At 43.3% G+C, this 12,079-nt stretch overlaps 1 protein-coding gene across 13 annotated transcripts in view; it reads right to left on the minus strand.

The window, feature by feature from the left end:
• Window positions 1-3,961: 3,961 nt before the first annotated feature.
• The window catches only part of cpeb3 (cytoplasmic polyadenylation element binding protein 3), a 40,263-nt gene continuing 32,145 nt past the window's right edge, over window positions 3,962-12,079 (minus strand). For all 13 annotated transcript variants that reach the window (XM_053436372.1, XM_053436371.1, XM_053436367.1 and 10 more), the window contains 4 exons: window positions 10,558-10,676; window positions 9,961-10,075; window positions 9,225-9,406; window positions 3,962-4,943 (listed from right to left, as the gene is read on the minus strand). In XM_053436372.1, coding sequence (XP_053292347.1) covers window positions 4,716-4,943; window positions 9,225-9,406; window positions 9,961-10,075; window positions 10,558-10,676 — 644 coding nt within the window. In that variant the 3' untranslated portion in view covers window positions 3,962-4,715. The remainder of the gene's footprint in view (window positions 4,944-9,224; window positions 9,407-9,960; window positions 10,076-10,557; window positions 10,677-12,079) is intronic.

Genomic DNA, 12,079 nt, shown 5'->3' on the forward strand with positions numbered 1-12,079 from the left:
GAAGCCATGAGCGGCAGCACAGTGCTCATTGTGTAGCATCTCATGAATTAGCATCCTGTGTTTTTTTATCCAAACATAGGAGGACGTGCAGAAAGTCTACGTGAATAAACATATTTCCCAAAACTGTCCATTTAAGGCTGAAGACGACGAGAGGAAAAGGGGGATCTTGAAAAGGCCTTTTTTTTTTAAGTTCAAGAAACTATATATGATAGTGCATTTCCATATTTACATTCATACTTGGATACAATCAGACCGTTGGACTCTGCAGGGACTGAATGAACTGGGGGGGGGGGGGGGGGGGGGGGGGGTCGCTCTCCACTGCACAAAGTGACTTATTGCACAGTTAGTGGGTTATAGTAGCAGTAGTAGTAGTATTGGATTAGCAGAAGCAATGTAAATGGTCAGTGGTGTTGTCCATCCTCCACAATTACGTCACAACATAATGTATGTTCCATTCTGCCACTTTTATTTTATTACCCATTCATTTGTTTACATTGCAGATCACTTAAACATCACCAACCACCAACCTGTTGTTTGTGACTAGTTTTATATATATATATGTTTTTTTCTCTGTAGATCATTTTCACACTAATGTAAGCAACATCAGCGAGTTAACACATAAAGCTTAGCATTTCAAGAATCGAGACACTTTAGTAACATTATTACAAAGTTCTTGTTTTTTTTTCATCTTCCAAAAAGATGAAAAACGTAAACAAATGAAAAAAAAAAAAAACTTTTTAAAGAATTAGCTTCATAAAATTAATTTATTCCAAGTAAAAATACAAAATAATATTAATGACATTGACCAGATATGAAAGTCTCCCCCAGAAATAACTATTAATGGTTGAGAAATAAGTCTGCAAAGAAAATACAAATAAAATAGAAATGAAATGAAATAAAAATTAAAATATGTAAAATATGTTTAAATTCTTTTCTTTTTTAGCAAAACTTTCTAAAAATAATGAAAATTTTTCAGTACAAAGGCTACATTACTACTGGAAGGTACTAGCAGGTAGAGTAGGTAAATACACAGTAGAAAAGGATTTTAGTGAATCACAATGCTTGCAATGAAAATAATTCTGCAATAAAGATTTTTATGCCTCTTTTTTCTTGTTTTCTTCTTTTCTACAAACAGTACAAACAGTATTGCACATTACAACAAAGAGTCAAGGTTCTGAGCCTTAAAAAATGGGACTAATTCAAGTCTTGCGTGAATAGAAGAAGGCCACCGGTCAATTGATGCACCTTGGGGGCTTTCGGTCAAGTTACAGGTGAAAAGACTTGTGTCTGTTTTGTGTTAAAAATAACATTCTCTTCTCTTTAACCTCCAGCTCGTCAGGGAGTCTCACACAAGTCTCTTTTTGTCATGTCACGCAAACAAATCAGGGTCACGTCGCTTTTTTTCTTCTTTTTTTTGTACAAAAACAAAAAGGGAGCACATACTTATAGGAAACATAAAAAACTTCTCTTAAAAAAATAATGAACAGAAGATCTCTTTCACAACTCTGGTCAGCATAGTAAATGATTGATTATAAATATACAAAAAACGTGGGAAATATGTTCAGTTTTCTCTCTGAGCACCCGGTTGATTTTTCACCAAAAAGAGCTCGTCTCGGATATTTTAGTCCAATTAGACCGATTGGGAAACTCACCGCCACCTCCGCCGTGATCAAGTAGACTCTCACCAACTACCTCATTATATTAATTAATAAAGCTCAGCTCCTTCAGTTGTTGTCTTTTTCAAAAAAATAAATTCTTAAAATAAAAGCAAATAAGATTAAATGATAAAAATAATAAAAGTCAACCATCTGTTAAATCGTTTCTCTCGAATAATTAAATTAATATATATTTTTCTTATCTGAATAAACTTACTTAGAAAATATCAGTTTCTCTCCTAATATATTTCAAAATTGAGGTATTGCAAAAGATCTTGTCAGTCAGAAAGCACGCCGTGTATCTTCTCTTCTTTCTTTTTTGTCTTTTAACAAAAAGAACCGCTGACTGTCGAAAACTGTTCCGATACAAAGAGTAGTGCATAACAAATATCTATCGTAGAGAAGGGACGAACATAGAAAACGTGTCCGGGCGGGGGAAAGAAACGTCACAAAAAGCAACCCCGAATATTCACTTCCATAGGGATACTTATTATTACTCATGGTTAGCCTCTTGTTGTTGTTTTTTTTACATCTTCTCAGTAAAAAAAGGATCTTCTGCTTCAGTTTCAATTCTTCTTTTTTTTCTTGGACAACAAACATCTATCCCCAAAAAAATAACAGTTTGCGACTAAAACGAGAAAAGGGAGAGGGGACAGCTGGGCGCCAGCATGGGACCATCACAACTCACGAGAAACATAAAAAAATTATTAGAATAAAGGGTTAAGGGGATGGGGGGGACAGGGGGGACATGGGTAACTGGCAGTGATGCAGGACCCCTGTTTAGATTGTCCACAAAACCGCTAATACCAGTGTAACTCTCCCCCTCTTTCAACCCAGACCCCCCCAAACCAGAGCCGCCTGGTCTCCAGCAGCAAATACTTGAGTCTCTATATCATGATTCATAACTGCCCCTTCCCCACCCTCCCACCCCGTCCTGTTTAACCTTTTTTGATTAAAACAAAAAAATAATATATATATATTTTTATATATGTCCACCATTTTTTAAGCAGGTCCATTACTTCAAGCTTTGCAGGAAACAAACAAAAAAATCTTGATAAATATGGTCACCCCCCCCCCCCCCCCCCCCATGTACAGAGCATCTCAAGTCTCCAGTAGCTTCTACGATTCGTTTTCTAACCTCACCCCCACCTCACCCCCACCTCCCACCCACCTTCCCCCGTCCGCCCCTCGTCTAAAATCGCCCTGTGTATTGTCAGGTGGTCTGTAAAAAGTCGAACGTGTAAGCTCTTTGGTTGCATTGTGGGACGTAAACGTGCATTATTTCCTTTTCCTTATTTTTTGTCAACGGTGGAACAAACCAACAAACAAATAAACCAACAAAAAAACTCAGTTCTCAGTTTAAGCTCACATTGTTGCGTCTTCTCTTCAGATCAGACTCGGTGTTTGTAGACCTGTTTGTGTGAGTATAGCGGTCCTTGTGTTTGTATGTGCATTCATGTGTGAGAGGCTTCTGTGTATTCTGGTGTGTGTGTGTGTGTGTGTGTATGTATGAGTGTGTGCGGTGTGTGTCTGTGTGTACAAGAGAACATATATACTGCACGTGTGCATACACTAGTTATGAAGTTTCACAGGACTTCTATGTCGGACATTAACGACAGTTAAAGCGAATCACAGTTCTAGGCATACTCAGACCTAACTACATACGGTATAAAAAAATTGCACAATTATATCAACAATCACTGCAAAAAAGTACTTCACCTATCATAGACAGTTTTAAATGGTTATCCTACATTTAATTTGATTTGTGATTATTAAAAGTATTTCCCCTCCTCGCTGTCCGGATGTGTGCACCGCCTGTTTGTGCAGGAGCTATCAGCTGTGGCTGCAGCGCGGTGACACAGAGCTCCCATGATTCCTTCGACCAGTTTCTGTCCAGTTCCGTGCGAGTCGAATGTATGCCTACAGTGTATTGTGCAAACATGGGCAGAATTGAATAGTAGACATGATACTGAAAAGTGTATTGCATGCAGCAACCTGATTGAAATAAACATGCAGTTAGGGGCGACCCACCCCGACCCCGCCTCAAAGGTAGCCCCTGTCGTCCAGGGGCGCCCCCCCCCCCCCCTCCCCCCGGGATGGCTCGTCGGTGCCTCTCTGGATCTGTTGTTTATTATTTTAAACACTCGCCTGAATAAAGTACTTATGGTATCTGTTTATACCATGGATTCAGCAGCAAAGCTATTGCAGCAATACATTTACATAACACTAAAAAATAATGTTATTATAAAAATAAAGACCTAGATATTGAAAACAAATATCTGAATGCGCGTTATGAGGTATTCATATTTTCAGAGTCAGAATTGAAAGCGAATGTAGCCGTGTTATTTTACTCTGGGTGATACGGGCCCACACTAATGGATAGATGTTAAATCTTGCTACATCTTATGCCACCTGCTTTTCTCTGTGCACTAATTTCCCTTGCCTTTGGTAATTATGATTTTTACTAGGGGCCATATAACTAAGTGCATGCTCCTGTTGCATACAATTTGAATGATCTATATATATATATATTCATATTTATATGTATAGGTCAATAAGAAAACAAAAAATATATACCTTTTTTAAAAATATTTGTAAGGTCCCACCTCTGTCTCAGTAAGGGGGGTGCGGGTCCAAGAGGACGTACCACACCACCCAGTCAACAGAGCGGGGAACTGAAAGTAGCCAGGAGTCAAACATACCATTATGTGTGTGTGTGTGTGTGTGTGTGTGTGTGTGTGTGTGTGTGTGTTTAGTGAAATCTTGTGCCAAAGTGCAATTTCTACGCTGATTCTTTTCCCCCACAAAGCTTCAACATGGGGGAACACCAGGCGATGAGTTCAGAGCCGCAAGGCATGACGACAGTCCCGTGTGTTTGGTGGTATCCTTTTTTTCATGAGGTGTTTGTGGGTAGCCGGGTGGAGTAGATGGGGCAGTGTATTGTGGGAGGGGGGATGTTGCAGTACTGTCCCAGGCTGTGGGATAGCAGGAGGCCTTTTTTTCTTTTTTTAGGGGTCAGGTGTGGGTTCACCGGGGCAGGGTCGACTCACGAGCCCCCCCTCAGCTCCAGCGGAAGGACACGTGTCGAGGGCGGTCCCCCCCCTCCTTCACCAGTGGCTTGTGAAACTCTCGGCCGGCTCGCGAGTGGATGCTGGCCCAGCAGTACTCACAGTAGTACTGCAGGCAGGTGACGTTGGCACAGAAGAAGGGGGCGAACTTCCCCCCACAGCGCGCCCCCTGGCACTCGTCGCACATCTGGTCATCCAGGACGTAAGGCTTCACCTCCACCTGGGGAGGAGAGAGGGAGGGGTTTAGTTTCTCATCAGCCACAAACACAGTATTTTAAATCTCATATTCTTTTTTTTTTTTTATATTTTTGTTTATTGGAAGTAGTTTCACGAGATACAACAATATAACAGGGAATACTTCCATCTTACATTTTTTCCCATCTTTTTATCCCTCCCACATTCACATTCCCATCCCCAGCACCCATAACAAACCCATAAACACGAAAAAACAACCAAATATAAAAATAAATAAATAAATAAATAAATAAATAAATAAATAAATAAAATAAAATAAATAATTAAAGGGGAAGGGTGAATTGTTATTAAAAATAAAATAAATGGGGGGGAGGGGGGGGCTCAGTCATCACCATAACGCAGAGATGTCAAAGACTCAATATGACTTAAGAGAGGTCTCCAAGTCTTTTCAAATGAATTTAAGGAACCATTCAGGGAAAATCTGAAGACTCATGAACAGTAAAACTTCTTCAACCCACCTACTGTGAGATGGGGGTTGAGGGTGTTTCCATTTAAAGAGTATAAGGCGTCTGGCTAACAGGGTGGTAAAGGCAAGGACATTCTGTATAACTCTAGAGGCAAAAGGCTGTAGGGGGGCCCCAAACAAAGCCAAGAGAGGTTGAGGAGAGATGGTAGTGTTATATGCTGTGCTAAGAGTTTTAAAGATTTCAGACCAGAATGTGGCAAGCCCGGGACAGGACCAGAACATATGAGAATGATCTGCTGGGGATTGTTTGCACCTGTTACAGGAGTCAGTTACATTGGGATAAATTCGAGATAGCCTCAAGTTAGTGTAGTGAACTTTGTGCACTACTTTACATTGTAGGAGGCCATGCCTCGCACAGAATGAAGAGGAATGAACCAACCGTAATACTTGTTCCCAATAATCATCAGGTAGTGTGACTCCAAGCTCTTGCTCCCAAGAATACTTGGGGCCTGATGCTGGGCTATCGAGAGAAGAGTTGATAAGGCTGTAAATGCTAGAAATTAGCCGCTTTTGTCCGGGATCAAGAGCCAGTATTGAATCAATCAATGTTTCTGGGGGACGACTGGGGAATTTGGGGTTCTGATTCTGAACAAAATGCCTTGTCTGAAAAAAACGAAATAGATGGGAATTAGGCAGGTCAAATTTTCTTGAGAGCTCTAAAAACGACATAAAAGTCCCTTGGTTGTAAAGGTCCTTAAATTTTGTTATCCCTTTGTTGAACCACGTACGAAAGGTCAAGTCAGTGCAAGAGGGCGGAAATAGGTGATTGTTAGTAATAGGAGAGAGGTCTGAGCCCCTATGAAGGCCTAGGTTCTTCCTCATTTGAATCCAGATTCTAACAGAGTTAGTTACCACTGGATTGGAGGTAAAGTTGGGGGCAGTTAGAGGGAGCTGGGAGCAAACCAGGGAATGAAGAGAGAGCTTGGAAGATGCAAGTTCCATATCCACCCACACGGGGCGCTGGTCATCTGCTGTGTTATTAATCCAGTATAAAAGTTTATAAATATTACAGGACCAGTAATAGTGTAGGAAATTGGGCAAAGCTAAGCCACCAAGAGCCTTCGGGAGCTGTAGCACTGATCTTCTGATACGTGGATTTTTATTGCTCCAGAGGAAAGAACCTATTAGTTGGTCGAGCGAGCTAAAAAAGGACTTTTTAATAAGGACAGGGATATGTGAAAAAAGATATAAAAACTTCGGTAAAACAACCATCTTAACCAAATTAACTCGACCCACAAGGGATAGTGGAAGACCAGACCATCTGACAAAATCTAGTTTACATTTCTCAACTAGAGGAGAGAAATTTTTAGAGAAAAGATGACTCATTGAATCAGTAATATGCACCCCCAGATATTTAAATCCACCTGTAGCATGTTTGAAAGGGAATAAGGACTGAGGTATATTTTTTGACGCAGAATTAATGGGAAGAACTTCACTCTTATGGATATTAAGTTTATAACCTGAATAGGACCCAAATTTGTCAAAGATATCTAGAACCACAGGGAGAGAGGCAGCTGGATTAGACATGTATAAGAGGAGGTCATCGGCATACAACGATAATTTGTGAACTTTCCCAGCTCTGATGATGCCCTCAAACCCACCCTCCTGGCGTAGCCAGATGGCCAGAGGTTCAATAGCCATGGCAAATAGGAGGGGGGAAAGAGGGCAGCCCTGTCTGGTTCCTCGATAAAGGGGAAATGGAACAGACTGGAGTCCGTTTGTGTGGACAGAGGCAACTGGGCTGGCATAAAGCAATTTAATCCAAGATATAAATTCCAGATTGAAACCAAATTTCTGCAAAACAAAAAAAAGGAAGCTCCACTCCACCCTGTCGAAGGCCTTCTCTGCGTCCAGTGAAATAACCACTTCCGGAACGCCTGAACCAGGAGAACCAATGATATTTAAAAGCCTCCTTGTGTTATGAAACGAGTGCCTACCAAGCATGAAACCCGTTTGATCGGTTGATATTATACATGACAGGACCCGTTGTAGGCGTTGGGCTAAGATCTTTGACAGGATTTTTAAATCAACATTCAACAGGGAAATGGGCCTATAGCTACCACACAAAAGAGGGTCCTTATCACTCTTAAGCAGAAGAGAAATAGTGGCCTCCGACAGGGTAGGAGGCAGTCGGCCCTCAGCAAAGGACTCATTATACATTCTCTGGAGGGCAGGTGCAATGACGGCAGAGAATAACTTAAAAAACTCAACAGTGAACCCATCAGGGCCCGGAGTTTTACCATGCTGGAGTGACATAATTGCTTCCTGAACCTCTCTGGTAGAGACTGGACTCCCCTCTCATATTCTTACTTAAAACACTCTTCTTCTGAAAGTTTTTCAAATATCTTGCTAACTAAATTGTCTTCTCTCAGACTATAGCATCAGTTTGTTATCGTCATCATGTCTGTGAAATACAGGGGGGGGGGGGGGGGGGCCTCGGGGGTTACGCTTGATTGACACCTGAGACACCTGAAAATGTAAGGTTATCGAATCCTTTGACAGTGGGAGTCAGCTACAGTGCAAAGTGCAGAGGAGGCAGAGGAGGAGGAGGAGGAGGAGGAGGAGGAAAGGGAGGAGCAGGAGGAGGAGGAGGAGGAGGAGGAGGAGGAGGAGGAGGACAGGAGTGGGCAGAAACTATTAAACACCTATATCAACTCAGGGGACGAGACGCAGAGCAGAGGTGATGAGCTTCTTTGTGCCATCATCAAGAGACATTAATGAACTTGTTAACGCTAAAGGCCAGAAAGAAAGAATCAGAAGAAAAAGGCGTCTTTGTTCCACAGATCAACTCAGAAGTCAAAGAGTGATTCTCAAGGACGTCGTCCCCCTTGTGCCCCAATTTGACTCCTCAGTTTTTTTCAAAGTGTTAATTCTGTCAAATGTATGTAGAGTTTTTTTAATGAATTATTCAGAGTGCAATGCAGTTTGTAGACTAACACAAAGACACAGCACAAAACAATTCAGTAAAAAATTAAAGGGCAACAAAAAAAAGAAAAGTGGTAAAAAAACTGAAGGGGGATCATGGTGTTTGCTTCAGATTATTGTGTTGTAGTGTCGGTGTGAAATTGGATTAATATGGTTTTTGTGTTGAGGATGTAAAAGAGGAGACAGTTGATAATATTGTTTGTTTGATGACCCCAATAAGGTGACCTGATTATTGTTTGCCTTGTTACCTGGTTCTGAAGACTGTTTCCATGTTTTGTTTTTTTGTGACTCATCTTTTAAAGGAACGTCTTTGTTCACACCCTTCAAGTGCTATTTGTATTACACACAGCTCCAGTCAAAATAAAGACACTCCCAGAGAGAACCCCCGCTGAAGATAGCCTGTGATAGCCGGGGTGTGGTTGACGGCCCCGCCCTTCAGAGGCTCGACTTCCTGGCCGACAACCAGTCTCTCTCGGTCACGATCTGTCCCACTGCAATTGGCCGGCGAGCCTAAAATAACCAGGCTGCAGCACAGCCCCGGCTATACATGTATAGGGAACTACTATAATTAAACCGACCCTATGTGTCTGCAACTTGAAACATCTGTCGGGACTCCCGCAGCCTAAAGCCCTGGTGATTACACAGCCAGGCCCGGCCTTCTGTTATTGCAGGCTGCACCGAGCAGTTGACTGAAAACGCTGCTATAATGAAAGCTGTGATACACGGGAGAGGGCCCAGGCAGAGTTCAGCTCTGATGCATGCCATGGGAATGACTGTGGAAACCTCAGCTGTGGTGGGGACCCTGCTTTCGGTCAGAGGGAGGATGTTGTGAGTGAGGCGCGTGAACCCGCTCACCCTTTTGTCGATGTCATTGTGCTGCAGCTGAACGAAGCGAGCGCTGATGGCAGCGATGTAGCTCTGCTGATTGGAGAAGGCGACCCGGCCGGCTCCCTTCGGGTACTTCAGCTCCGGGTCGGTGTCGATGCCGGCGTAGCAGACGCCGCCGTACAGCCGGTCCATGATCATCGCCAGCTCCACTGAGGAGAGCGAGGGAGGAGAAGACGAGAGGGAGAGAGAGAGAGAGAGAGAAGATTAGTGCTGCCACCAGTCCTCACAACTCTCAGGAGGTTTTGTGAGTTAAAGAGCGTTTTGCTCTTCCTTTTGTTTTCAAGTAGGAAAACCTTAAGTGAATTAAAAAGATAAGCAGAAAAGGTTTTACTTTTGTGATTGACAGGGTTATTAGCTGATGTAAAAATCGACCCTGTTGCACTATTCATAAGAGCAGCAGTCTCAGTCTGCTGGTATAATTAGTTGGGGGTCACATTGCAGACAAGCCAGCGATGTTTATCCCTCGAACAGAAAGACTGAGCCTTCCATTACACCATGAATTCTTAACATGACGAACATTTGGCTCACGTCCTGGAAACCCAAGTAGAGGATTGCTTTCTCTCAGCGAGGACTTTTCTTTATAGCCTCCAGCCTCTGCGCTCCGTGCCAGTCAATGTTATATATCCAATCTAGAGGCTTTTGGGGTATCTCATAACGAAAAGAAAAAGAAAAAAAAGATATTCCATTCATATAAGTCAGTTACCTGCACGCAGGGGCCGCGGCACTCCTCCGACAAAGATGGTCTTGCGGGGGTCCAGAGGCTGGGAGCCATCCATGACAAAGTCACTGTCGCTCAGGTTCCAGGGACGGATCTGGACCTGCATGTTAAAGATATGAGATGAAAATAAAGGGCCCATGTCGTTAGTTTGCTGCCAAAAGCTTAACACTTAAACTTAGCTACTTAGCACGGTCTGCACTTTGTCTAGAATTTTGATAATAAATGATTGGTTTGAAGATTGGAACGTTGAGGTTTGGTATCATTGGGGGGGATGTTCAATTCGATGTTGGGCCCCCCAGGTGTCTTTTGCCCGGGGCCCCGAAAGTCCCCTGACACGCTCCAGGAAATAAATGCAGTAATTTAGAAGAACGTGTGGCCCAAGTGTCCTTGGACAAGATGCTGAGGCCCAAACTGCCCCTGACAGCTATGCTGACAGTGTATGAATTGTGGGACAGAAAAATGCTGCGTCGAGAAGCACTGTATGAACATATGCGTGAACGGACTGTAAATCAATTTAAATGATTCATAAGACTAGAGAATATATATAAAGTCATCCTAAAAATGTCATGTTCTGCCACTCACCGGTTTGTCTTTGATGGTGGGACTGGACACACACAGGTACAGTTTGCCATCCTCCTCGATGCAGGCGTCGATTAGGGCCTGAACAGAGGTCTCCTCCTGGAACAGCAGGAAGGCGTAGCCTGCAGAAGAAGAGCAGACACGGATTAGAAGAAAAAAGCAGAACAGAGACATAAACAGAGACTATACAGTCACAACTTTGTGACTATGACAGTTCAGAGTTCATCTGTATTTACAGTTCCTACATTGTGCAAGTCACAGTACGATGACTAAGCCTCATCCTTTTCCCCTTGTAATTCAGACTTTGTCCTTGTGGCCTGTTCTTCTGTCCTACGCCTGCCTCCATAGGCTGCTCTGCACCCGCTGCCCCTTCCGGCTCACACTGCCGCAGATTAAATAGCTAAGAGTGCCCCCCCCCCTCCATCCCACTCCTAAAGGAACCATGCAAAATTGATCAGCCCAACACACTTCAAATCTTCCCAGAAAGGTGGGTCACATGGAGCGAGTTCAGTGATGTTTTTGTATAAGGCAACTAAAAAAAGGTCACTCTGTACTATTGAATTATGAGATGAGTGCATTACTGTCAGTGAACACAGGCGCCTGTGAATGGGTTGTAAATTATTAGTGTATTACTCTGATAATGTTCGCAGGAGCCCACCACCACCTGTGGCACCCCTGAGTCAGGGGAATATGAGCTGCTGTGTGAGCAGACTAAGTGGGATCGGTATATATGCACAAGCACATGATCTCACACACTCACACAGACACACAGACACACACACACACACACACACACACACACACAGTCTCCGACTTCTGAACTCTCCATTTGCAGCGTCTCTTGGGAACACTACAAAAGCCATGTGTTCCAGTGTCTCTTGAGAAGCTGTCTCTCCGTAACACCCTTGTGCACACACACACAACCTCAGATCCACTAACACTTACTTCAACACAGGCATGAGTGAATGTTCAACTGTCACGTGTATGCTGCTGTAGAGGGAGACAAGGAGAGGGTGCGGAGATGGGGAATAAAAGCAGGATGAGAAAGAAAAGGCAGCGAGCATCAAGAGGCGGAAAAAGGAAGATGCGTGTGTCCTCACGAAGCTGTGTGTCGTGTGTTTTGGCGTATGTGACGTAACCCCCCATCACAAGGGTTCTGCTCAAACCCGCCATTCATGGACGGCTTGGACAGTTGAGTACAGGTGTGAACGTCCAGACCCGGTTTTATCATCTGTCCTGAGAGATCTGATCACAGGTCGACCGCTTTTAGTTAAAAGAAGAAAATCTGGCTTATTTGGTGAGTGTGTGAAATTTGGTGCAGCTTGATTGAATGTAAGTTGGGGGAGTGACTGAGGATCACTCTAGTGAACGATTCGGCCTCAGGGACTCTCCTCTGTCAATTAAACCCGCCCCATCTCAGATAAATGGTTGTGACTGGTGCAATCTGTCCGGACAAGAGGGGTCATACCCAACTGTAAATAAACATGAGCCTCCTGGTTTGGGATCAACACATTAGCATTCACAG

This window comes from Pleuronectes platessa, chromosome 12 (assembly GCF_947347685.1).
Source record: "Pleuronectes platessa chromosome 12, fPlePla1.1, whole genome shotgun sequence".
In the NCBI taxonomy this organism is placed as follows: domain Eukaryota; kingdom Metazoa; phylum Chordata; class Actinopteri; order Pleuronectiformes; family Pleuronectidae; genus Pleuronectes; species Pleuronectes platessa.